The sequence below is a fragment of the Diorhabda carinulata genome, chromosome 5, assembly GCF_026250575.1.
Source record: "Diorhabda carinulata isolate Delta chromosome 5, icDioCari1.1, whole genome shotgun sequence".
Classification (NCBI taxonomy): Eukaryota; Metazoa; Arthropoda; class Insecta; order Coleoptera; family Chrysomelidae; genus Diorhabda; species Diorhabda carinulata.
Genome location: NC_079464.1, coordinates 20,794,987 through 20,822,937, shown reverse-complemented (window position 1 = coordinate 20,822,937; position 27,951 = coordinate 20,794,987). Strand labels below are relative to the sequence as shown.

General features: G+C 32.3%; 1 protein-coding gene across 2 annotated transcripts; it reads right to left on the bottom strand.

The window, feature by feature from the left end:
• Positions 1 to 257: 257 nt before the first annotated feature.
• LOC130893627 (endoplasmic reticulum metallopeptidase 1-like) lies at positions 258 to 27,951 on the bottom strand. Of its 2 annotated transcripts, none has more exons than XM_057799865.1 (11): positions 27,697 to 27,951; positions 15,745 to 16,273; positions 14,744 to 14,913; positions 10,435 to 10,645; positions 8,649 to 8,957; positions 8,365 to 8,594; positions 6,498 to 6,681; positions 4,079 to 4,419; positions 2,372 to 2,690; positions 2,094 to 2,269; positions 258 to 1,052 (listed from the first exon to the last, which is right to left on the bottom strand). In XM_057799865.1, the coding sequence occupies exons 1-11, from the start codon at positions 27,703 to 27,705 to the stop codon at positions 888 to 890; spliced, it is 2,643 nt and encodes an 880-aa protein (XP_057655848.1). In that variant the 5' UTR covers positions 27,706 to 27,951; the 3' UTR covers positions 258 to 887. The 2 variants fall into 2 exon arrangements, with proteins under 2 accessions (XP_057655848.1, XP_057655849.1); XM_057799866.1 differs by lacking the exon at positions 27,697 to 27,951 and adding an exon at positions 20,737 to 21,145.

Sequence of the window (27,951 nt, the reverse complement as noted above, 5' to 3'; positions counted from 1 at the left end):
CTATTAGCAATGTTGAATTAGAGTGCAAATTATAATTCCTTATGCCAAAAAACGTAAAATTGCCAATTTTCAAAGAGAAATCATGGAAACTAGCAATATTTGCATAAGGCATGTTGAGCATAATCATCATATTTTGAGAATCTACAGTTCAGAGATTGGACATTTTTAATGAATCACCCTGTATAAGTTTTTATTATAGCAGGCAATTTATTTACATTTTTTATTTTGAATAATTTCTAGGAAGGTCTATTCATTCGTTTGTTTTGTTTCTTTGTTTTTAAAATTCTTTTGGGATATATAAAGAGCTGTGTAGTGCAGTTCAGTTAATTTATAATAAATAGTCGTAGTGAACAGACCGAAATAGAAAGTAATCTAAGAATTTAAATTAGTTAAGTGATAGTGATAAGTGAATTATATAAGTGTAAAGTATTTACATAAATTAAGAACGTAAGAGAGTGTTTATTAATTCACCCCAGGAATAGAAATCGTATAAATAAAAAAGAAAATAAATATAATCGTTTCTATTTGAAAAAAAATCTGTAAAAATGACAACAAACAAAAAAAATTGGCATCTGTATCGATGCTATAGATCTCCTTCGAGAGGGAGAATATTTATTGCCTTTGGATAATTATTATTCACTATACACTGGTTTGATTTATATCTGGGATGATTTTCATGGTACAATCAAAACATTCACTAAAGTGTCATGTTGTCGAACACTTTTTAACCAAAAAATACTGCAAATATGAATTAATTAATAGCGGCAGTGTTGTAATTAATTGCAATATACAGATTGATGTTGCATAATAGTCAAAACAAGATCATAGTCGAACAGAATCGATAAACTTGAGGTTCCATACTGATTGTTAATATACATAATTTATTTCTAAACTATCCACGATTCGTACGACGCCGTCCAATAATTAATTGCCGTCCACGACGGAAATTGATTAATGAGTTGTTTAAATTCCTTTGAGGCCTTACCCGGACCGAACAAGTAGTGGGAAGTTATAGCCAAATCCATTATAGGCTCTTTATGATTTTTCGGAGTCTAAAAAAGATAATCCTAGTTTAGAATAAATCTACTCTAGTAGCATCGTTAATCGTTTTATGTAAACATGTATCACACTAAAGCAGGAGATCCCAAACTTTTTTCCCTCATAAACCTCTTTCAAAATACTTATAATCAGTTTTAGTTGATACGTTTACACCACATTACTAACCCGTCAAAAAGTCAGATCTAACAAGGGGGCGCACATGAACCACTTTGGGAATTACTTCACTAAAGCTATTGTAATCAAAAGATTTTATTATGATATCAAAATTCTAGCTACTTTTATTGGTACCGATGGCATAAGAAATGATATTGTTACGAACTCGTCCACGACGTGGGCCGTGAAGTCGGTCCTGTTTGATGATGGAAGTATCATAATAGAATTCAGTGTAGACGAAATTTGTGGGGTAATTAATTTTAAAGATATTGATATATTGCGAGATTTTCATATTTCATGAATTTTAAATAACTGTTTGCAGGTCTACGTAGGATATCCAAGTAAGAAATGTATTAAAATATCAAAGTCTATTGGGGGTTCATAAGAAAAGAAAAAGTTAATTGGAAGGTTTATTATTATATAACAGTTGTCACAAATATTTATGCGCCAGGTACAAATTTCGTGCAAATGAAGGGGAAACTTTTAATATTATTTTTTATGACTTAGTTGGTGATTAAGGATTCTAATTTTCACCAATTTTTGTTATCATTTTCACAATACTATGAGGAAAAAAGACTCTAATTTTCGAAATTCGTTTTTTGTTATCATTTTCGGAATACTGTTCATAAAACAAAAGCATTATTTGTTTAGTTCCACAATATATTTAACAAGTATCCTTAAACGGATCAACCAACCACAGCTGGTAGTTAAGTATATTTAAAAAGGATGCACTGGAACAATAAAAATTGATTTTAATCCTTAATTTTGTTATATTTTTTCAAATATCTAGAAAAAAAATTATATTTAGTACTTTAGATCATCATTAAGTGTGTGTTTCTGTTATTTTACTAATTTGATATTGTTGAAACGAATTATCTTACTTTGAAATTTATTGAAAATACCAACGGAACAGGTTCCAAACCATAGGCGTAATAAATAAAATATGTTTTCCTTCCATTCCACAATGGACCGGCTAATGGTTCGTTTGTAGGTAAACTCCAACTTTCAATTTCCACCCCGGACACCGGAGATATCATAACACCAATATGTGTAGGACCTAAATTCAAAAATGACTCTAATGTATCGTACTTTCTGGCACACATGGAAATAGAAAATGTGGTAACATGCATATCCTCAACTTTCGAATGTAATAACTTACCATCTACCTTGATGGTAATTTTCTCTCCGACGGTGGTGATCGTTCTATTCAAAATTTTCATAGAAACTGGTTTCAAAATAACTGGAGGCGGACCGGGTAGCCAATGAGTTTTCCATATCATTGTTAATACTGGTACGAGGTATGGTAGCCCGCAATATAGGTAACTTTCACAATCTTTGTTAACTAATTCTGCATTTTTCATATCCGGAACGTGTCTATCAACTGAATGCGGACTATTAGGGTCCATATCAGCGAACCAATAGCCAGTTGATTCGTTCACAACTTTTCCTGATATGTCATGGAATGTTCTATGCGTGTGCTGAAAAACTATCAATTAATTTTGTGTCTAATTTCATGGAAAACTTTCGAGATATAAAAAAATATAAAATATAATATAATATAAAATAACACTGTAACACTTCATGGGTTAGAATTTGAAGGAATTTGACAATAGAAGTAGGAAATAAGTGAAAAAGAATACATTAGATACAGAAGAAGGGGAAAATATGAGATTCATTATATAAGAAGATAAAAAATTAGAGTAAATACACGAAAGAAGGACAGAAAAACAGTTGTTAAAACAAAAATAGAATTAAAGCACAAGTTTATAAAAAAGTAGATAGTAGATATGTCCAAGAAGAGCTTAGAGAAACGCGAGGAGTAGATGTGAATAGCTGGACGGTCAGAAGAAGAACCTTGATTTAAAATGGCCACCTACTGGCCCCAAATTAACCGCTGTCCACCGACCTGGAGACACAGATTCGCATAATGTTACATAAAAAAAACTTGGATGGTTTGGGTGGGTAATTCAATGGAAGCAAAAAACGTGTTGGTTTTTATTGAAACTGGCGGGATTAATGATGAACCGATTTTAGGGAATCACGTCGTTCCCTTCACCAGTTTCATTGTCGAAAACTGCATCCTAATGCAGGACACAAACTATAGGTTTCGTATGGCAGTTTTTACAGGCTATGGGGGGTTATGACCAGCACAGACTTAAACCCTATTTATGGGAAGAACTTAAGATAAAAGTTTGGGCTAGAAATCCTACACCAGTCACGAAATCGGACCTCAAAACGGAGCTCACCATAAAATGGGATAGTATCAAAAAAGAAAATTATTTGATCCATGAAAAAGCGATTGGAAGCTATTATTAGAGCTAAGGGATTAATATTTTTCACTGTTAATTACAACCCTTTTTATTTGATATTTTTTATACCAAAACAAAAATAGCTCAATAACATAATAGATCACTCATTATAAAGCTAAGACTAACGGCTTTGAGATGATTAAATGAGAGCACCAAATTTTTTGCTACAGATTTTTCACCACACAAATGTTTATTATACGCGACCAGAAAGTTGCTCTAACGTGAGGGAAATCCAATTTTCTGACTTTGAGTCATACTATGTTAATGAAAAGTAGAATTCAGTTAATTATAACCCGATTTATTACAATAAATGTCAAAAATGAAATTTTAAGATTAATAAAAATGAAGGGGTAAAACAGGAACACAATATGAATCAGCTACTAAAAGACTTGTAACTGATAAAAAGGGCGCATGAAATGAATCTATCATTAGGGTCTTTAATCATAAAATGTATAGTGGTATTTTTGAGATAATTCAGAAATACAACCAATCAAAACATGAAAAATAAAATCAAACAAAATAGAAAAACGTTAATTGTAAATTTAAAATATCATTACCGCTATCATAAATCTCTGTGGAGCCAACGCTCCAGTTTCTCCCGAATACGGAAATCCCAATGGAGTCAATATTATAATAGCCAGAGATAGAAGAAACAGTCCTGTCAACAGGCTAAAAATTCTTTCGATACCTCTAACTAATATCGCCAATGGTACGACGAAAGTAAATAAATTCGCAAATATTGAAGTGACGAAAATCGAAAGGAGAAATTCGGCGTGACTACCGGATCCTGCTCGACCCATTATCGGTATGAAGAGGTAGAGGGCTCCTATGATTAAGTAGAAGCATTGCACGAAAGGCAATCCGAATACGGATATGTGAAGGAGAAGCCACTTTGAATCTGCAAAAAATAAATGATAATATAAAATTTGAATAAAAAAATCCCAGTAAGTAGAAAAATATAACAGACAATTAAAAAAAATTAAGGAAACAAAAATACTTTGAAGAAAATATTAACGAAATAGGAAAAATTAGAAATCTTATGAATAGTGGTAGGAAGAGACATTGGAGGTTGTAAATAGGAAACAGATTTGGAAAATTTGAAAGTGGGACAGTGGAAAATCAATACTAAAAAATATAAAATTAATTTTTTCAATTTTTTTTATAATTTAGTTTCTTCATATTATGTAAAATTAAAATCAGAAACATGGAAAAAATTCAAAATACAAAGTAAAGAAAAGTAATTTCTAAGAAAAATAGAGAATAAAGCAGGAAACTACAAAAGCGAAGAAATAGTCCAGTCATCATTGGCCAAATTGAGTGAATCTCCGCCAAATAACAGTCCATCTATGGTCTAACGTTCTACAGGCTCTTCAACAGTGTCAGACTGAATGGGTATTTGCAAAGGTACTTCAAGGAGCTAAATATAACAAGATTAAGAGAGGCATAATGGTTAACTTTCAAATGTTCTGACTTCGATTACTTCAGCAGTAAGACCACAAAAGTCGAGGTAAAATGACGAAGTTTCCGTTCAATACGACTAAAAAAGCAAGAAGAGTCGACCACTGAGTAAGAAGAGGATCGATTCTTCTTCTTTTCGGAACATAATACACACAATACAATAAATAAAATATTGTTGGAAAAATCTTCACAATAAATACATTTTAGCACTTGTAATGAATATAACTAAAAGCAGTTTAACACTGGATTTAGTACCCAGAAAATAGAGAAGGGCTAAAATCACCTTCATACCAAAAGTAGGTAAGAAAAATGTAACCAAACCCTGTTCCTCCAGACTTGACAAGTTCAGCTTTGTTCTTGCTTAGAACCATAAAAACAATAGTAAGTAAGAATCGTCCAGAGCTTTATTAAAAGCAAAGAGATCGTAAGGTGTATCAACACAACAAGTAAGGCCATTTTACAAATATTTAACAAGTACATCTCATCATTGCTTCTGTCCAATAATGAAATGATCAAGAAAATAAACATGATAAAGGTTTCCCCCATGGTGTTAAGTAGAAGAAATATTGGTAAAGGGGACCTACCACCCAAAGTTTCAAAGAAAATAACATCAAATGATATACAGATGATTAACACACCATACGAGGGGCTGTAATATACAAGATTGACATCAACTGCTACCTTTTCAAATGAAAATACTTTTCACTAAAAAATGTGTGGAAATTAACCTCAAAGAATCGTACCACTATAAAAGTTAAAATGAAAGTATTGAGATAACATGTAATCCGTTCTAACCTCATCAGGAAATACAGTTGGTTACAATTCTTGGGAATCAAGGTAAACGAATCAGTAAAGCTTTTAACTGTCTCCAAACCTTTATATGATATAGGAAAATACTTAAATAATCAAGAGTATAAGGAAAAACAAGATTCTGAAAAAGGATTACTCTGGCTGATTGAAAAAAATTCATTCTTGAACTCTGATATTGCAAAATTTATTATCGAAAGTACCTGATGTGGATTAGAATTGACGAGTGCAAGTTCTATGGGGAGGAGAATGAAACTAACAGAAAATGCTTAGAATGAGAAAATTGTAGGAGTGAGATTGTAACCTTGAACCCATTGAACCTGATATTGGAATTTATTAGAACTAGGGAACTAGAAAGCGAGCTTAGATTATTCAAATGAAAGAACAGTTTTTATTGGAGGTCAAATAAACCCTATTGGTGGAACTACTTTTTTAGCTCTCACTGTTTTATAGGGAATAGAGTTTATGTAGAGATTATGTTTGTTATTTCAAATAAGTTTCACTATGTAAACTACAAGTCCGTAGAAAACAATTCGTAATCAGCTTAAAAAATTATTTTTAGTCCCTGGCACTTTCGGTTATAAAAACTTTACAGTGAATGCGCCTCTCTGAATTTGCTAGTGTATATTCTTCCCTATTTTTTTTGAAAATGTGTATTCTTTCTTAGATTCTCTTTTGTTTTGCAAATTTGATATTTATTGAGTTACTTACCTCTCCATTTACCGAATAATGTAGACTTTAATACATTTCCTAATGCGGCGGAGAAAACCCAAAGAAGTGGTATGAAACTTGAACGTAATCTTAAAACTACTCCTAATAATAATACTATAGTCCAAAGTAGTTGATATGCATCGTAATATAGTTGAAATAATGTCCAGGGTGAAGTTTCAATATCCTGAAATAAATTAATTTCTAACAGACATTTATTTTAAAGAACAAATTATTCAGAATCTATTAATCAAACATTGGCCTGAATATATTTCACTATAACCTTATAAATATGCCCAAATGCTGCACTAGAAAAAATTATAAGTCTTCCACCTCTCAATAAATTATTGGAAAATATGGAGGGATAAGCCTCTCTCAGAATGTTCAAAAAGAAGTCACCAAGGATAAATCGAAACCTCTCTCAAAAAATGATCAAATCTGGTACCGAAAAAGTTCAACTTTGAGAAAAAATTAACCTCAAAACTAAGCTGTAGTAATACCAAAACACCACACGAGAAATGAAAAGAAATGGTATACCACAACCCCCAAATAAGTTATAAAATTCTTCTCTTCTCACGATCCTGTCAAGGATTCTTATCTTAACAATCGTGCAAACTTTTGAATTTATCTATGGTTCAAACAGGGCCAAATCCTGAGCTGCCGTTGCAAATACAGCCTCCTGGGTCTTTGCTGCATTAAATTCAATCAGATTACTTCCGCCCCACTCGAGAATGTTGATTATGGTGATCTGTTGCTGACTACGAATTTGGTTAGTACCAGATTTTATTGAGGCGGTTGAGTTGAACGACGACACTAGTACAGGAGATAAAGAGTAAGAGTAACGTCGCCTCAATGGACATCTTAAGATGCTAAACTTAGCAGATAATGAGACGTGTAGACTTTGTTCCTCAGAGGACGACATACATATTTCAAATATATTTATAGTGTAATTTCTATCTAAAAATATGCTTGATAATCGTATATTGGGAAGTAGGGAAAGTAACATCGTTTCTGTACTTGTCGATACTTTATTGTCATTCTTCGACTCATTGTGTATATCTAAGTTGTGTCAAAGATGTTCCAATGTTATTACGGCTTGTTCATTTTTTAATATTTGTATTGATCAGGAAGACCAACAACATTAGATATGCCAAATTCAAAAGTCAAACAATGTCAAACCCGCAAATTGGTATAATAAGAATAACAAATGTATAGATCTCTCTCTCTCGTAGTGTGACACACTACAGATTTCCATAGCACTACACCTACATTGTGGACTATCTAAAAGTAATGGGATTAACAGGTCAGCTGTAAACACTGGATTCCCTAGAAAGGGGGATACAATAGATCCTTTGGATCACAGTGTATATGACACCCCAATATGTACATACATAAACGTCTTCTTCAGTATATCACTCGAATCTTCTTAGTAGTCATCTCCATCGTCTCGTATATGATCATAGTATGCAGTAGGGATACAAGAAGGGTGAAACATTTTTTGACAGTCATTACATAGTAGATCATCATTTTTTATAATGTTTGAACATTTTTTACATAGATCTGTTCCGTTTTATTTATTTTTCGCATGTACTTGCTGAAAAAACTGCCCCGCTTTCTCAATTATAACAGATTTTTAAAAAAAGATTTATCCAATAACTATTTAGTGTCCAAGTACCATGCAGTTTACCCCAAATTAAAAATTTTTTGTCGTAATTAAGGCTAACTGAAACAATATCGATTTTAATCAGCTGAAAACTTTCGATTTTGAAAAAAGATGATGGAAACTATATCGAAATTTGTACTATTTTTTATATATGGAGAAAAGTCAATATCGAAGCTGTCAATTATATTCAAGAGATAGCACACATACCTTGTTAAACATTTTGGCGTGCAGAAGTAAAGTTAGCATGGATATGACTAGAGTAGGTATCACATATAGAAAGAAAATCCAGAAAGGTCGGGCGTACCAGCTCATAGTACGACCTAAACAAGTCAATAGTGCTGCTATACCAAGTGTCGATATAACTGATATTATCCAAGCCATAAAAACAATTATCATACAACCCACAAGCTTTCTTGAGTACCGTTCGTTGTTTAAACCTAAAAATAATCGAAATTAATGATTGTTATCTAAATTGTTACATAGATTAGTACCGTCGGTAATTTTAGCACTCTTGAAGTTTCCGTACAAAGAATATAAAGAAAATATCACTGACGATAGATTAACAATGTCGGCTATTAACATAGGCCATCGGATAACGAAAGCCCCCAAGAAATCGAAAAATACCAAATGTCCCGGTTGATATTTTTCGATGTCGGAAATTTGATGACCCTGTGACATGCCTTTAGCTAAAGCTAGGATGTTATCTCCCGTTCTTTGAAGCGATCCGAGCGGTACTTGTTCCACTGAATCGAATTTAGTGTGGTATACATATCCATTCGCCGACCAAGCGAAATCTAATCCTGAAAAGACATTTATAAAATAACTATGATATAAAAACCGTATGACATTGCAAAAAGCAATAAATTGTTATCAAGATTGGTTCATACAAGAATTATGGTACGTATTGTGTAGACAAATTTTGAAATGAAAATGGTTGTTTTAGAAAAAAACGAGCTTTTAAAAATACCAGCTAGCTTGAAATTCTTGAAACTTGATCTATTTATGTAAGCTGACAATGTTTGTCATTGATTATTCGTCAGAATCACATAATTGATTTAAATCAAGAAGTTGTATTGAAGATCATATCTTCACGATACAAAAACTAGAAGAAAAGAGACATCTGGAAAATAAAATTAAACATCTAGATCTTGGAAAAATATTTGTTCTAGTTCATAGAAAAATAGTATGAAAAGAATTGAGAAATAAAGTAGTAAAGAATAAAATTATAAAAAATAAAGAAGAATTAATCGAATAACCTGAAATCAGAAAGACTTCAAACCACTACAATATTATGAAAAGAAGGGGGACTCAACACAATATTAATCAAGGTATATATAGACAAGAAAATAAAAAAAAAGTGAATTGGCAATAAAAAGAATGTTTGTTTGACATCAGATTGTTTCAAATTGAATTTTTGGTTTTGGACTAGATGCAATAAAATGTTATGATTATAAAGAGTCTCTCACTAGCACTGGGAATGGAACATGTCTTGTCTACTTGAAGTAAAATTTCAAAATAATGAAAAATGGCACTAATAATCCCCATAAAATAGGATGGAGATCAAAAACAGTGGTAAAAATCATATATTGTGAAAATATATGAGCAAATTTTAAATTAAAATGTCAGGGGCACACAAAGAACTGGAAGATGAAGAATGGGGGATGAAATTGAAATTATACAAAATATAGAAGAATTAATCGAATAACCAGAAATCAGCAAGACTTCAAACCACCACAATATTATAAAAAGTCTAAATACAACAGTGTTCAACATACATATGGACAACAAAATCAATAAAAGTGAATAAAAAATATAAAGATTGTTTGTTTTAGACATGAAATTGTTTCAATTTGAATTTTTTGGTTTTGGACTATATGCAATTGAATGTTATGATTATAAGAAGTCTCTTACTAGCACTGGAAATAGAATATGTGTTGTCTAGCTAAGGTAAAATTCCACAATAATTAGAAATAGCACTAATAATTCTTATAAAATAAAAAGGAGACAAAAACAGTGCGAGAATTAGAGAGGAATCTTCAATAGTGAAAATATTTTAGCAAATTATAAATTAAAATTTCAGATGCACACAATAGATTTAAATCAAAAAGTAGTACTCAAGATTAAATCTTCACGATACAATAACTAGAAGAACCATCTGGTAAATAAAATTAAACATCTAGATCTTGAAAAAACGTTTCTTAATAATCTGTAGTGATAGTTTAAATAGTGTATTCAGTACGAATTTCCAGAAATTCCAATTTAGTCGCGTGAATTTACCTGAGAGATTTCCAAAATCTCGAAAAATTCTGTAATCGGTATCACCTGGAATAATACCACTCTGAAAAATTTCTTGAGCTAAAGATGAAGCGTAAGGATAAGGTACTTCTTCGGAATAAGTTTCCAATATCCACGGATGATTTGGACCTGCTTGGAACAGTACTTCTCTACCTCCCGCTCCGCATGCTTCCAAATTAATAAATGCACGAACCTAAATGAAAATCATATATTGTACAACTAGCACGGAGAATGGAATTTATACGAGATTTGCTACTCAATACTTGAGTAGCAAATCTGACATTGCAATAATAAAGTTTGACAATTTTAATGGGGAACGTACTCAGAACGTGTTGTCATACGAGTGATATTTGAGTTGTCTACAAATAATTGAAACATTAATCTTGGTAAAAAAATGTATTCAAATCGCGAAGATTTTCGTGCGATAATTTCCTATAACTTTCGACGTGGATTAAACCAACAGCAAGGTGACGATCAACTCGCTTTGACTTTTGGTGATAAAGCACCATCTAGATCCACTTCTATCAGTGGTCACTAAGGTCCTCAAAGTGCCTTGACCTCGTCCACCACATTCCTCCAGTTGTCACGGTCCAACGCTCTGTATCTCTACTCCCTCATACCTAGCTCCCGAAGATCTTCGTCATCATCCAGCCATCGTTTGCGCAGTCCATGGCTCTCGGGCTTCTGCCGGTACGCTTTGCGCAACTTCCGCTCCTCAGACATACGCTCCAAGTGGCCTAGCCATCCAAGTCTGGCCTTCTCGACGTCTGTCACCAGGCTGGGGTCTTCATAGAGCCGGTAGAGCTCGATGTTTGTACGGCTGCGCAACACGCTCTGCTCGCACGATAGTCCATATATTTGTCATAAGATCTTTCGCTCCCACACACATGGCAACCGAACGTAGAATTGTGCGATAGATCTGCTTTTTCGTCCTCAAATTAAGTAGACGTGACTTTAGTAGTTGTTGGGGACTTAAGTATGATCTATTCATTTTCGAACTTATATCGGCCTACTTCGAAAGCCTCTAGGAGATATTATATTCCTTAACATAACCATGTATTTTTTTTGTACTCGTTAATGGTGAGCACCGTTCTACAGGATTCCTCCTGCAGCTGCTCAAAGCTCTCCTTTAGATCACGCTCCCTTCGACTGAGTAGATCAATATCATCAGCGTAGGCCAGGTACTGAACTATTCTGATGAGCAGAGTTCCTCCACTATTAACTTCGATATTTCCAGTTCCAGGTTGATGAGGGTAAAGAAGGCGTCTCCTTGCCAAAAAAAAACGATGCTGTGTGTAAACTGATATTGTAAGATCGTCATGTGATAAACCTTGAAATTGAGGCATACTTGGACATTACTTCCACTCGCATACATTCAATATTGCATGAAGATTTGGTTGTCGAAGATATGGATACCGCATAATTTGACAATCGCTCAAAAAAACACCTTGTCGGTTAGAGCAAAGAAATGTTCAAAAAATTCAATCGCAGTGCTTCAAAAGACAAAGCACTGCGAAGCAAACGGTCCCTGTTTTTTGGAATAAGTAGACATGTCGCCATCGTTCCATTAAAGCAACATAGAATGGTCAATTCTGAATGGTACACTAGCATTTGTTTGCCAGAAGTGTTCGAAAAAATTATTTCTTCTTATTCCCGCAGAAGAAAGTAATTGCGAGGTGAATGTTTTTCTATACCTGAAGGAGCAGTTGATGCGTTAGAATGACATGTTTGGGAGGTACCTCAATCGAAATGGAAAAATGGTTCAAATGCATTCAAAAATGTATTGCGTCTTAATGGAGAATATTTTGAAAAACAAAAAAGCCGTATCTATATATGGGTGATTCCGTTCTAACTGTGATTTTTTGTATTCAAAATTTCAAGATTTTAAAATTTAACTTTTCTAACTTTTTTATGCATATTATTCATCTATTTTACTGTAAAAATAAAACTCTAAGAGGAATTTACTACAACTTCAAAGTATCACGAGCAAGACACAAATGTCGGATTTTGAGTTCCACGGTACTGACTCATTTATCCACGGTACTGACATGGTAACTTAAGATATTAAACAACAAGTGCATCAATTTTCCTCAGTTTGATCATAAACATTAGAATTTATAAGGTAATTAGTTTAAATCATTTGTTACGACAAAAAAAATTAATAATTTATCGGTAAATTCTAGGAATGGACATGACACGGTACTGACATTCAAGTGATGTAGTATAAGTTTTCTTTAAGTGGCAAGTTATATTGTATAAAAATAATGTTTAAATATCTTAAGAATTATTCAATTAACACAAAATTTTTATTAATTGATTATTAATTAATGACTAGTACAAAAAAACAATACAGGACATTGAATATCACAGTTATATATGGAATCACCCATATATATATATATATATATATATATATATATATATATATATATATATATATATATATATGATTTTTTTTTAACTATCTCAAAACTTAAATAGCAAGCATCGTATTAACCCGAAGTGTAAAACTAATAAAATAATTTGTGGCAGCTCTTCAAAATGTCACAAAAAGGGAGGCAAAATTTTTTTAGAAAATTCAAAAATGTGATTGTAAAATTGAGGATTTCAATTTCTTTGTCAAGTAGCTATAATTTTAGATTATTACCTCAGTTGATGTGAAATTTTTTTCTATTTATACATTTTTCATAGTCAGACAGGAGACAAAATTTTTTAAATGAAAATTTCGAAAAACGTTTTTTGGTTTACCGTTTTTCTAACAAATGACAATTAACTAAGTGTTTAGTTTGGTACCCTTGTGTGAATATGAATCAATTCATTTTTGTATGAGAATTTTTTTGCATATTTTCATGATTTTTACGCACATTTCGACTAAATGATTTACATATTTATGCGCGTAATTTCATTTTTCGATTTATATATTTCCCAACAACAAACAATTCGGTTTAAGAAGTCTACATCGTTTTCAAATCGAGCACAGATCGAACGCGATGCTTCTACCTTTGCACACTTTTGGTCGACAATCAAACATTTGGGGATCCATTTTTCAGCAATTTTTCTCATGTCCAAATTGACGTGAACTATATGATGAACGCGTTCGTATGAAATATTAAGTGCTTCAGATATTCGTTTTAGCCCAATTCGACGGTCTGATAAAATCATGTCATGAACTGCATCGATATTTTCGGGGACTGACACAGAAACTGGCCCTCCCGATCGATCATCATCTTCAATGGAAAATTCACCTCTTTTGAAGCTTGCAGTCCAATTTTTCACGGTCGCATACGAAGGACATTGATCACCAAGGGTATTAAGCATATCTTCGTAAATCTGCTTACCTCTTAAGCCTTTTAAATACAATTTCGGTAGACATCTTTTTTCTTTTAATTTATTGCGTAACTCTGGTTTACTTTACGCAATATTTTGTTTATGCATGGAACTGGTCTAGGCTAACTAGATATCAATAGATCTTCGTAGCTATTTAACGGTATTCCCTTTCTGATGTAACTCTGGAGCGACCCGTGACCGGTCTTCGCGTTTCACCATTTCGCCAATATTCGCTTCACCAAAGTTCGTGAGATATTCAGACGAAGGGCAATGTGGTGCTTAGATAAACCTTCTTGATTCTTGCTCGACAAACTCAGAAATCATATTACCCGGTATTTTTAACAAAATTTAAATGAACTCGCTGTCAAGTTAAATCGTTAAATCTGATGGGCTCTATACATTGGCAAACTTAAGATTTTACAAGGTGGGCCAAAACTTTTGGATTTATTTGTATATTTTCACTGTATGTGATAAGAAAAATTGTCATATCACCAAAAAGCTTTGATACGCGCTCAACTCCAGTAATGAGGTTCAACGCCTTTTAGTTTTTAGTAATTTTATAGTCAGTAATATCTCATTCTGAAACCTGTTTTCTATTTATTTAATTTGTGCTCTAAGGTATCGATATTAACTCGCATGCATAGAAATCGGCCCACTGTAAAGTTATGACTTTTTTTTCAAATTATTCATTTTTATCAAAAAAAAGAAATATGCTGTTTGAAAGACAATTTAATATGCTTTAATGTGAGTAGACTGTTTAGTTTAGAAAATTAACCACGAGTAAAGAATATTAAAAAATGTTTGGAGAAAAAGAGGTAGGATATAAAAAATTGTTGAAGTTTTGTAATTAATGATTTAGTGATCATTTTAATTTTCAATTATAGAAAAAGAGGGAAACTTCTTATAAATATAACAACGTAATAACAAAGTTGGTGAAGTTACTACAAAATAATAATCAACTCACTTCTTTAGCCCATTTATGTTGCGTAATAAACCCATGTGAGGCCGGCATAAAGTTTTCTTCTCCTCCATTAAACAGAAATATTATATTATGTCTCAACATTTTAGTGGATTTTGATAAAACTCTTAAGATCTCGAGCATAACCGCACAACTGGCTCCATCGTCGCTGGCGCCTAAAACATTTAGTATTTTACCAATGACGGAGCTAGACCACACGTGGACGTCGGCGAGATCAAGTTTGTCAGACCTCTTCTGTTAAAAAAAAAATATTTTCGCGCCCTCTAGTGGCGAAAATATGCGTTATTCAGAAAAAAGTTTCGAACAAAAGTTGTCGGAAATTATGTATACTTATATATACTTTTGTATACTATTTACTATTTTCCCCGGAAAAGCATAGTTTTCCAGAAAATGCAAGAAATGAGTTTTGACATCTTCTGCGCGCCATCTAGCGACTTAACTATGCAACGTACGACAAAACGTTCGATGGCAAAGTTGGAGGAAATTTAGTTATCTACAACTCGTCGGGTTTAAGTTTTTCGCTGGGACGCATAGTTTTCTCGTTAAATAGTGAAATAAGTGCAAAAACAGCGTTTTTTGGTATATATATATATATATATATATATATATATATATATATATATATATATATATATATATATATGTATATCAATATCTTCCTCCCCCCCTCCATTGCGGTAACTCGAATTCGGTTTCAGACGGCCAAAATACATCGGGATTGACTGGTCTCGTTACTGTGGGGAAAATTTCTCCGAAACAGCGATTTTTCGTCTAATTTGAGTTGTAAATTTGTTTTTGAACCTTTGCACATCTCCTACATCAACATGTTTTTTTCCATATTGACAATTGCGACATCAAAAAGGAATTTTCTGTCTTTTATTTTAATCAAATGCTTACCATAATCAATCATTTCGTTTTTTAACGCTTTGTCTTGTCCTAATTTACGATACAGTGAATACCATGATGTGTATGGTTATCAAACTTACCTGGACTATCAACAACCGAATCGAAATGACAATTGATGAGCAGACTGTGCGGTGAATTTATTCTAGATCCTATTTTGACAATTACGTTTTGTACATCTTGATAAACGTTGGTCATACCGTCGAGAAATTCCAAATTGAAAGCGCCAGATGCTTTTTGAATGTCTAATTGTATCACATGATTTTCATTGGCATCTTTCATTATATTATCTATTTCGCTTTTGAGAACCTGAACGGCATATACTTCGTTTTCGTAACTACCGGCTATTCGAGGACCGATTTTAGTTAAATTTTTTAATACGTTGTACGCCCTTTCCGCTATAAACGTTTCGGGGTGTTTGTTTTCGTCTTCTATCTTAAGAGCAGCTGGTAATTGTTTTTCTATGAAAATTACTAATGAAAATACGATAAGGATTAAGCAGAGTAAACCTAAAAAATGGACGTGAGGCATGGGTCTATGAAATTTTGATTTTTCGTATTTGTCGTCTTTGAAAAGATCCCATCCATTTTCGGTCCTCCTTTTAAACGAATTCTGAAAATGAGAAAACTAAATTTAATGCATTATATGAGAAAATCGTATCTGAAATACAGAATTCAGACGAGAAAGTCCTAAAATCTAATTTCTAATGCAAGACAGAATAATTTAAATCAGAGGTTCCCAAACTTTTTTAACCCTCGGCTCCCTTTCAGTACGAACTTGGCTTGGCAGCGCACCTAGAGTAATTTACCTATTTTGCATTGAATTACATTATATTTTTAATTTCTTTCATACTTAATTGTCAATATATTCTTAAATAAGATTTTACTATTGTTACAACAACACACAATTCTATATTCTAAACTTTTCTCACAGATTGGACAGTTGCTGAGAAAGTTTACCAGGTTTACCTTGTTCTTGTTCAACAGTTGTATAGTTCTTCCAATATCAATTGCAGAAGACAGTTACGCGAGGAACAATCAATATTTCATAAATACGCAATAACGTTTACTCCCCGTATAAAATTCGATAAACATCGAACAAGCCGTCAATCCACATGGACTCATCATCTCCAATGTTTGCCAATGAAAACATCGAATAGTAAACATAAATGCATTTCTATTGGCCGAAGCTGTCGGAAGGCGTATATACACAAGTTCTTCGAAATATTCCTGCCAGAAAGTCTGTGATAAGCATTGGCGTGGCTTGGTGAGAGTAATTTAATTCTGACTACCATGATTATTTATAAAGATATTTTGGAACTGAAATGTTTTATTTGCAAACAATTTAATTTCCTTCGTGGTTTTTGCTTTGAAATTGGAAATATAAAGGAGTTTGTTTATTGGAGTTAGTTTAGTTTGTAATTAAAAGTCATAATGAAGGAAACGACATAGAAAAGTAACCATCAGTGAAATCAAATAAATAAATCTAGTGTAAGTATTTAAATAAATTAAATAAGTAAGAGACAGTGTTTATAAATTCACCCTACCGATAGAAATAAGTTGAACATAAATCCGGACTAAAACGCGGAATATCTAAAATCGTTCGTATCGTAATTTTTAGCTTCTGTATTGGACACTAGATGTCGACATCATACAAAACGATAACATGAAGAATATGTTTATAAAGTATTTAATATTTTTATTATTGTTATATAAATGTGGTTTTGTGCAGTATTAAACGCGATTTTATTATATTTTATGCATACCCCTCCCTCTGTTTACATTATTATGTAATGCGATATTATTTCTCGTTAGCGCGATAGAAGGCGCCACCATAAATGCATTCAAATGTTCGTATGACCTAAAATACGGAAAAACACAAAACCCAAGGCGAATCCTTATCCCAGATTTACGATTTTGTACTGTAGTATAATGGAATATGGAAAACCTGACAATTTCAAAATCGATCGTACTGTTTTTATTTGTTGTGAATAACATAAACTATAGGATGGGCAAAAACATTTGACCGGTAGTATATATAGGAAAAATGTATTAACCTTAATCTATATTATATTGTAAAATAAAAATGTTTATACGTCAGGGGAAGAACAAAGGGATTAGCCCTCGTAAGAGGGCGATCATTCATTACGTGAAGCGTTTTTAGACATTTTTTTTAAATATTGAAATATTAAATGAAGAACTTAACCTCAATGTATCAATATTCATTAATGTATGAGTTGCTAGGACGTCGCCAAGGGAGGGCCAATTGCCCCATCCTCTAGAGATCAAATGTAGTTAGCCGCAAAGCGACCAAAGTCCTAAGGCCGTGCGAACAATTGACTTCCTTACCTATTAATAAATTCCGCATCGCAATTAAAGTTTAATGTATAATGTAGAAAGTATTGAAATACTCGGAATAACATTAAGATTTTGATATCCGTTTTTAATTAATTTCACCAGTATTTACGTTAGTTTTGTATAATTTGTGTGCGGCATACATAAAGTAGATGTTATTTTTACAAATATACAATTTTAATTGGTTTCGTGGACAATGTCATCTGTAAGTGTTCATAAGAAACACCTATAGACAGTTGAATGAATGTGAATATAAATAAATGCGTTGGTTTTGGTTTTGATGGTTGTTCAACGATGTCAGGAAAAGAAGGAGTACACCAGAAAAAGTACACCAAATCCCTCTACTTTCATTGCTCGTCCCACAAACTGAATCTAGTTATCAATGATCTAAATTCACTTCCTGAAATTAGAAATGCCATGGGAACCACCAAAGATACTATAAACTTTTTTCGGGAAATAGTTTTGAGGAGCAAATTGATACCTAATATTTCCAGCCTTTGCCTTACAAACATTATCTCAGAAACGAAATAGTGCAACTCGAAAAAGTGCCTTCCAACTGCATGCGGCATACTTCAAGAATTTCTTTCATTCTCGGGATTATATTGGTAGCCAAATACTCGGCATTGATTGAACCCTTTGTCAACGTACTCCTGTAGCTTTGGACGTGGTCAAAGCCTCGGAATACGTTAAAAAGATTTTACTTTTAATGAAAATCCGGAAAAAGTGTTAGACGAAATTATAAAGAAAGTTGCTGTTGTTGCTGAGAAAGTCATAGAAGCAATCATCTAGCAGAAAGCCCTTCAAAATACTGGAAGATGTCTTTAGTAATACCATACTTGGATTCAATTATCACCTCCTTTGAAGTACATTTTGCTGAAGAAAACACGCATTATCTAAGTTACACCCGGCGCAGATGCAAAAGATGACAACTTATTTACTGAACTTAAAAAGTGAACTTTGGCAGCAATTGTAGTACGATAGTTTTAATGTAACAAATCTAAAAGTTGTTGATGTCCTGTAAGAAATAAATTCCTTCTTTCCCGAAACGGAAAAAACATTAAAAATTTTGATCGCTTTACCATTCACGACCTGTACAGTAGAGCTATTCTTTAGCAGTCTCAGAAGACTAAAAAATGGCTAAGAAGCACCATGGCAGAAGATCGCCTTAATGGTCTGGCCATGATGAGTGTACACAGAGTTATGATAAATAAAAACCTAAATAATTTTTATGATAAAGTGGTCGCAAAAATCCACGCAGGTTATTTTTACTAAACTAAATAATTATTACTGTATTTAAAACTTTGAAATCGAAATCGAAGTCTGAAATCGAAAATTCCATGTTGAAATTCAAACAGAAACTATGAAAATAAAGCTTTAAATTCACACACAAAAATTCAAAATTCAAATCTACAACAGTACGCGTACAGTATCCGTAGAAAACTGACTTTAGTACAGGGATGGGTAGTAAACGCTTGGGATTAATGATTATAATGTATTATAATATTGGTTTTTCGGGTAGTACGATTTCCGTGGCGCCGCGATTTGGCTTAATTGGGCCAAAATAAATCGAAAATGAAGAATGAAATTTTTGATATCTCGCTTCGTTTTCAAGATATCGATACTTAAAGTTATAATCAAACATTAGTTCAAAATTCGTTTTATTGAACAGATGGCGTTTAATACTTCGTTTCAAATGAATATTTTATCATTTCAAATTCAATATGAATCTTGTAATTCAATAAACAAAAGATTTTTTATTTATTTTTTATATTAATCACCCTGATACTCCAAAATTATATTGAAAAAAACAGATTTTTATAGCAAAATAAGCCATTTCTGATTACTTTCATCACTCTGTGATGAATATAACTTAACATATGATAAATACATGAATAATTTGATGTTTTTCATAAAAAATTGTCGGTTTTTTTCCATTATTTATAAAATAAAAAACAATATTTAATGATAGTTTGAAGGTTTAATTAGTAATTTAATGTAAAAAAAATCCTCTTTCGAGCAAGTACGTTCTGAATGCTTTCAAAAATTATTTATTTTCATTTGTTTTCTAATTGAATAGTCAGACTACTGTATTATTTCACAATTATCCTGAAAAAGTTCTCTAGCAATTATTTTTGCATCATTTATCCTATTTTTTAACGACAAAATCAACCAAATAATAAAAATGACTGTAAAAAATCGTTCCAAATCTACCCGCTCCGAATTTATCTGCCCTCAATCTCCCCTCACGAAACTCACCCGTTCCTCGCGGCCTGGCCTTTTGGGCACACCAGGGTCCGAGGTGCAGAGGCGGAGCCCCTGGTGGGAGCGAAGCCCCCCATAAGAAAAAATAATAATAATAAAATAAAACTAAAATATTCTTCACGCGAAGAAAACTTTGTTTAGACAAATTTGACTTTTTACACTCAAAGTGCACCACGAGAAGGTTAAGTTAGGTTGATATATACAAATATTAAATAAAAATAAATTTTTCCAACTTCAAGTATCGATATCTCGAAAACGAAGCGAGATATCAAAAAATTTTATTCTTCATTTTCGACTTATTTTGGTTAGGATAGGCTTTCTTTGCTAGTTTTTTGTCGATTTATTGCCAGGTATAAGACCTTTCTGCCACAGTGAGCGACGCCCTTGATGAGTCGAAAATTTAGAGTTTAATTATTCAAAAAAAAACTATTGAGTTTAAGAGAAAAAACAACACTTAACCATAAGTTCGTCGTCTTTCGATGGTTATAAAGTTTCAGGATGTACAGTTTCAAAGTCAATAAGATGGTAATAACCTCAATCCGCCGTTATAAAATCTTTCAACTAACTGATATTTGGTAAAGTTCAATTTAAACTTTTATTTGAGAACAATTTAAAATCGTGACACTTCACTTAAATGTTTCTTATTAGTAATTTCACGTTGTACGGTGACGAGATTTGCCAGCGCTAACTGGAGCGTTACGCGGCGAACAGCCAGTATAACGTGTTACCGAATAGCTTAGTTCATTTGATAAATCAACTCATTTAACACTATGAGGTATTAAGGTGATTTATCCGCAATTGAGATGCCAAGAAAATGCACGCATTATCTCTGAATCTTAAACACGTGCCATATAAATGAGAATAAACACGAAATACGTGTTCAAAAATTTGAGTTTGTTTATAATGAAAAAAAATTATTCATAATACAATCTACAAAGCGTTCCATACGTATGGAATGAATTCAATTTTACCGTTATTATGTACTATAAAAAAAACTGAAACAAGTCGATTTTTATTTAAAATTGACAATTTACAGTATTAATATCCTCCGATGAATTATAAGTCGTGTGGCACCTTATTGGAAAGGGATTTTAGAAGATTTTGGAATAATCGTACACCATTTTGTATGACCTCGGGGGTTATTTTGTTAATTTCTTCCGTTATCCTAACTTTTAAATCAGCAATCAAGTATTTCCGTATCAGGAAAAAACCTTTGAAGATACTAGTCAAATAAACAATTGATATGAATCTAGTAGGCTGCTAAAGTTACTAAAAGATGACAGTATATTTGTGCGCGTATTAAATTTAATTATGGCTCATCCCATGTAGGAGCCCCCAGTCTTGAACGACGGGGCTTAGCTTCGGCCAACGCTGGGAAACCCGGCCTTGGCAAATCAATAATGGTCCAAGCCTGATTGAAGTCTGGGTAATTTAGCCCCGGCCAATCTATAGTCTGCCAAGCCTTGCTGAACACTACGTAACCTTACCTCGGCCGTTCCATATTCACCCAAGCCTGGCTGAACTCTGGGTAACCCAACTTCAGCCATCCTATAGTCAGCCAGGTTTGGCAGAATTCTGACTAACCCGACCTCGGCCATCCTATAGTCACCCAAGCCTGGCTGAACTCTGGGTAAACTGACCTCGACCATCCCCTAGTCCATATATCCTATAAACTTGGCGGAACTCTGAATAACTATATAAAGTTATGTCCATAATAAATATCTTAACATTAAAAATAATAATTGTTTATAAATATCATTCTTTTATACATAAAAGACAATAAAAAATAAAATAATAAAAAATATTATCATTTCTTTATATGTTTAATGATTTAACTAATATTTTAATGTTCATTAATTATAGTGTATTAATAGAAATTTGGCATAAAACTAATTTTATCAAAAATATATTAAAAATCTATTTTTATAAGCAACAAGTTTGGCCCAGAGTCGCAGACTGGATTTATCTAGGCAACCAGGCCTGGTCCAGGCTTGCAAACCAAGTCTGGGCTAATACGGATTCAAGCTAGGGCCAGAGTTGTACATACTTGGCCCAAGTCTGGGCCTATACTGGACCCATCGTAAAATCCTAAATGGGATTTGATATTGGATAAGTTTCGCGAAACTGGACATGTAAAAAATATTGAAGAACCAGGTAGAAATATTCAATTTACTGATGAAAAAATTTGGATGTACTTCTAGATATTGAGGAAAATCCACGTAAGACAACACGAGAACTTTACAATTATGTAAATGAACAATCTATTTTGAGAGTTTTGCGTAAAGAAAAATACCATCCTTACAAAGTTCAGTTGGTTCAAGAGTTTAATAAAGATGATCCTGATAGAAGTCAAGAATTCTGTGAATCGATGGTGGACAGAATGAACGCAGATTTGCAATTCATAAAAAAAATATTTTTTCTTATGAAGCGACTTTTCATTTAAACAGGACGGTTAACAAACAGAACTGTAGATCTTGGAGCAGAGGAAATCCTCACTCGATGTGTGAGGCCCATATTCGATATACTAAAAAAATGAACGTTTGGGCTGGTATCATTAACAATAAAATTATTGGCCCTTATTTTTTTGTGGGCACAGTTAAATATCTAGATTTTTTGATTAACTTCTTAGTGCCTACATTACAGAGACTTTTTCCTGATATTAATCATATAGATCGATCTGTTTACTACCAACAATACGGAACTCCACCGCATTTTGCACGTACAGTTAGAAATTATTTAAACGAGGTTTTTCCCAATAGGTGGATTGGAAGACGTGGAACGATCGAATGGCCGACTAGATCCTTCGATTTGACTCCTCTCGATTATTTCTTATGGGGTTATTTAAAATCTAAGGAATATTTTGATAGACCAGACAATATTTCTGATTTGAAACTTAGGATAACGGGAGAAATTAACAAAATAGAAATACGAAATGTTCTAAGAAAATTCCAAAATCACCTCGGTTATCGTTAAGAAGTGAATGGTGGTTATTTTGAACATTTAATTGTAAAGTAAAATTTTGTGATAGAGATATCATCAAAGTTTTACAACTTAAAAATTAATTTTCTCAGTTATGATTGCACCAAATTATATTGCTGAATGAAAAACCCCTTTTTTAAGAAAAAATTTCGCATAATTAAGAGGGGGTGCTGTAGGGGGATAATATTTTCACACTGTAAATTGTCAATTTAAGGATAAAAATCGACCTTTTCAGGTTTTTAATAACGCTAAAATTGATTTTATTCCGTACAATTGACCGCATTGTATGTTTTTTTATTTTCGTATAATATTATTGTTTAATTAAAAATTACTGATATATCGTAATGTTTTTCCTCGCAATAGGGATGTTGACACAATTTACAAATTCATCTAAAGTTATGTTCATATAATATAAAATTTTATTTTTTATTAGAATTTCTAAAATTTTTTTTTGATGAAATTTTTGAACTAATTGACAATATCAGTAAATGAGTCATCGAGTCTAATAATATCTAGTAATATTATGCGTCAAGATAGCATTCAACGGGCGTATAGTCCAGGAGCTATCGATCTAAAAAGTGCCCTCATACCGATTTTTTTTATGAAAATTGATAGTTCAAAACTATAGGAATTGAAAACGCGTGGATTTGCGTGGATTTGAAAAACCTGAAAAATGTTTTAAAAAAAATCGATATATATTTCTCTCTCATGGTATGAAATGGTTTGCCTGAAGTGTATTCGATAGAAAATTTCATTCTCTTTCAGAAAAAATTTACGCAAACCAATTTCGCTGGGAGAGTCGGGCAAGCCTTTTTTTAAAGTGTGGGATGAGGGAGGAAATTTTTCTCTCATTACGTAACATAATTTTTTTATTTTGTTCGTTTTATCATTATGTGATACAATACTTTTATTTGAAAGGTATTAGCTCAACCAATATAAAAGCTGGACTAGATTCTACTTTGGGCGAGACTTCTCCTTCATTATCAACAGTAAAATATTGGCTATCAAAGTTTCGACGAGACCGTACGATCTGCGAAGACCAGAATCGCAGTGGTCGATCAAATGAGGTGACGACTCAAGAAATGTTGAAGAAAATCCACAAAACGCTGCTGGATGATCGTCGACTGAAAGTGCGCCAAATAGCAGACATAGTAAGCATTTCAAAAAGTGCGATACATCGCATATTAACTTCACTTCACACCCAAAACAAAGAACAATAAAAACAATGGACTGAAAAGGGAGAACCGACTCCAAAGAAGGCAAAGACTGTTCCATCTGCGGGCAAGGTCAAGGCGTCAGTTTTTTGGGATGCGCGTTCGATAATTTTCATTGATAATCTTGAAAAAGGAAAAACTATCAACGGCGAGTAATATGCAAACTTATTGCAACGTTTGAGCTAAGAGATAAAGCAAAAAAATGTGTTTTTTCATCAAGATAATGATGCGCCCTATTTGCCAGATTTAGCTTTCTCGAATTATTTGTAGACTCTGGTCAAAGATCAAAGATTTTCCAACAATGAAGAAATCAGTTAATGGCTATTTTGAGGAGCATGATGATTATTATTATAAAAAGTGTATCGCACTTATTGAACATCGCTGGAAAAGTGTATGGAGCTAAGAAGAGATATATTTTGTGTTTTCTTTATTGGGACAGGTACATCTGGAATCATCCTCGTATTAGTACAAGGTTTGTGTGTTAGCTTAGGAAGTCGTTAAACTTTGAGTGATCATAACTTTGTTAATAATAAAAATTTTTTATATGAATCTTTGGTGATAGTTATTTGGAAGCATTCTGAATCCAGTTTATAAACAATTTGCTGATAATAATTCGATATTTTCGATGACAAAAAAGTACTTGTGATACTTTTATTCTTCTTCTCATCACATCTTGTGAAAAGAACGTTTTTAACGTAATTTTTTAGAATGATAATTCTCAAAAACTGTATAAAAACATAATTATAAGATAAATACAAGATTGTTTACAGTTACCGTTTGTTTACAAACAATTTACATTTTTTGTAAACATCCAACACTAAACTATGATGTAAATAAGCAAATATTTATGCAACTTACAACTAATACAATTTTGTTTATGGTAGATTTACACTATAATATAAATATTAGTATTGAAACATCATTCTATTTTTTACTACAGGAACACCTAGGTGAATCCTTATTTTTCTCGTGTACTTGACTATAAATTTTTACCTTATTGCAATTTACATGCTGTTGTCTAATGACAAAACATATCGATATGGGTACAGCAGCCAACACCAATATTTAGTGGTGTAATTTAGACAAAATGAAAAGAATGATACAAATTTTATTTTTCCGAAAATTTCTAATCCATTTCAGAGCCATACTTTTTGCTACACCTCCATTGGAGATGTTTGAATAACATTGCTAATATAATGATTTGTCAATCTTAATAGGCCGTGCAAAAATTCCAGGACAAATGCCCAAAATACAAAAAAACCCAGAAATTTATGTATTTTAGAGAAAATATTGATTTATTATCAAACAAGCACTCATTAATGATACTTATTGACAAATCTGGTTTAATGACCACCATTGATCAAATTTTCTGTAAAATCTTTGCATATTTGGTCTAATGAACTAATTTTTTTATGTGTCTATTTTAATCTTGTGTGATGTCTGAAAGTTTATTGAGGTAGATGTAGATATTTGACAGTTAAAACTTTCAATAAAACACCAATAATGCAAAAAAACAAATTATCAATTGTTTTGGATTGATTAAAAAAAATATGCAATGCTTTTTCAAAATATTTTCGTTTTGTTATAGATAACATATATTAGGCCAGATCCCAGGCCATCTGGATGGAGTGTAAGTAGTAAATTTGTTACAAAGCTTCATTTACTTTCATCGTTATTCTCTCAGAGGAGTCAAGTGGCTCAGATTCAGATTCATCCGATTCTGATTCCTCAAAAATGTGTTTAATGTTCTCTCAGTTGCAGCAGATGTTACTGGTGCCCCAAAAATTTTTATTGCAACTTCCTCTAATTCACAAATTCCTGTTAATCCTCGCCACCACAGGAAAGGATTTATATGATATGTCTTTCCAGTATTTCCCACACAAACTGTCTGAACCAAATTCCTTGTTTGTCTCTGAAATCAGCCAAGATTTCTTTCACTTGAAGTACATCTAAACTTGGGTACTAAGCTGTTTCACACATGAAGCTGCTTATTGCCTCAAGCATCTCAACAGAATTTAATTCACAACCTTGTACTTCTGGATCAAGATTAGCTGCTAAGCTTCACAAAGAAAATTGCTTCCAGGTCATTGAACTTTGTGGTTTTTGTATGAATTTGGGGCTCATTAAACCACCCAGAAAACATCATCATTGAGAATCCTATTATTTATTACCTGCTTAAGGTGTTGTTGAGCTTACTTAAGATAGAAAAACATTTTTTTATAATTGAATGCCTAAATATTGGGTGCTTAAAACTGCTTGGGGCATAGTCTTGGTCATTTGATCATTTTATAAGTGTCAAGCCCATTGGGCATTTGCCCAGCCCACATCACTACTCTATTGCTATTAAGTCACTAGATAATGGTTTTAAATATATAGCTAATTTTTTTTTCATGTTTATTTTATTCATAAAAGTGAAATTTGATATCATTTCATAATAATTTTTTAATTCGCGTACCTTAAACCTATCAATTGAATAAAATATCAATCTCAATCTTGTTTATTTATTGCTAAAAATGTTTTTTTCTAACATTCACCTTACTTTCTATGCCATAGAACCAAAAACTGTTAAATTTAATAAATTTCTTTTTCAATTTTTAAAAATTTTTCTTAAAAATACAGAATACCTTCACATTTTAAAAAGTTTCATGAATTCAAGTTTATTTTCAGCAGAAATAATCCACAGTTAAGATATGTCATTCTTCGGCATATCTCAATTTAAATAATTAAAATCTAACATTGATAAAACTATAATAACAGTTAAAAAATGATCATGCATTTATATATTTGAAATATTCATCATTTTTATAAAATTTCAAATATATAGCTATTTTTTGCATATTTCTATTTTATTCATATAATAAAATTTTCTATAAATTGTATACTTGTAATGATTCATAATTGTATTATCTAAATGGGGAAACAAAGAAACTAACTATCTAATAATACTGTGTCTATTTCGTTGATAAGCCAAAAAACAACCATATTATATTTAAAAAATAAAACCATTTCATTGTTTGGATAAAAATAACAATGACAATAGATTTTATAAAAAATATAAGTATAATGGTGTTGCTTTGTTAGATTGAAATTAATTTTATACATGAAGCTAAACAACAATAAATAGCAAACATAAAATCAAGGACTTTATAGAAAAACATATACGAAATTGTTGTAATACAACATTCCTATATATCACTCAATATTAACAAAAAAATTACAGACTTACTCTGGACATTTTGCAACTCTAAACTGTACACTAAAAATTTTATAATTTCTGAATGAACTTTATCACTTATCTTGATAACATTATAATTTAACTTCCTTTTATAGTTAAATGATTGGTTGCAAACAACACATTTATCTATCAAATCTCAATATACACTTATAAACATTTTTACTATCAGATTTTGACTGCATTAAACTTGCTACTTGAACAATGACATTTACCCTCGAAAATATATCGGCGCAAAACATATGATTC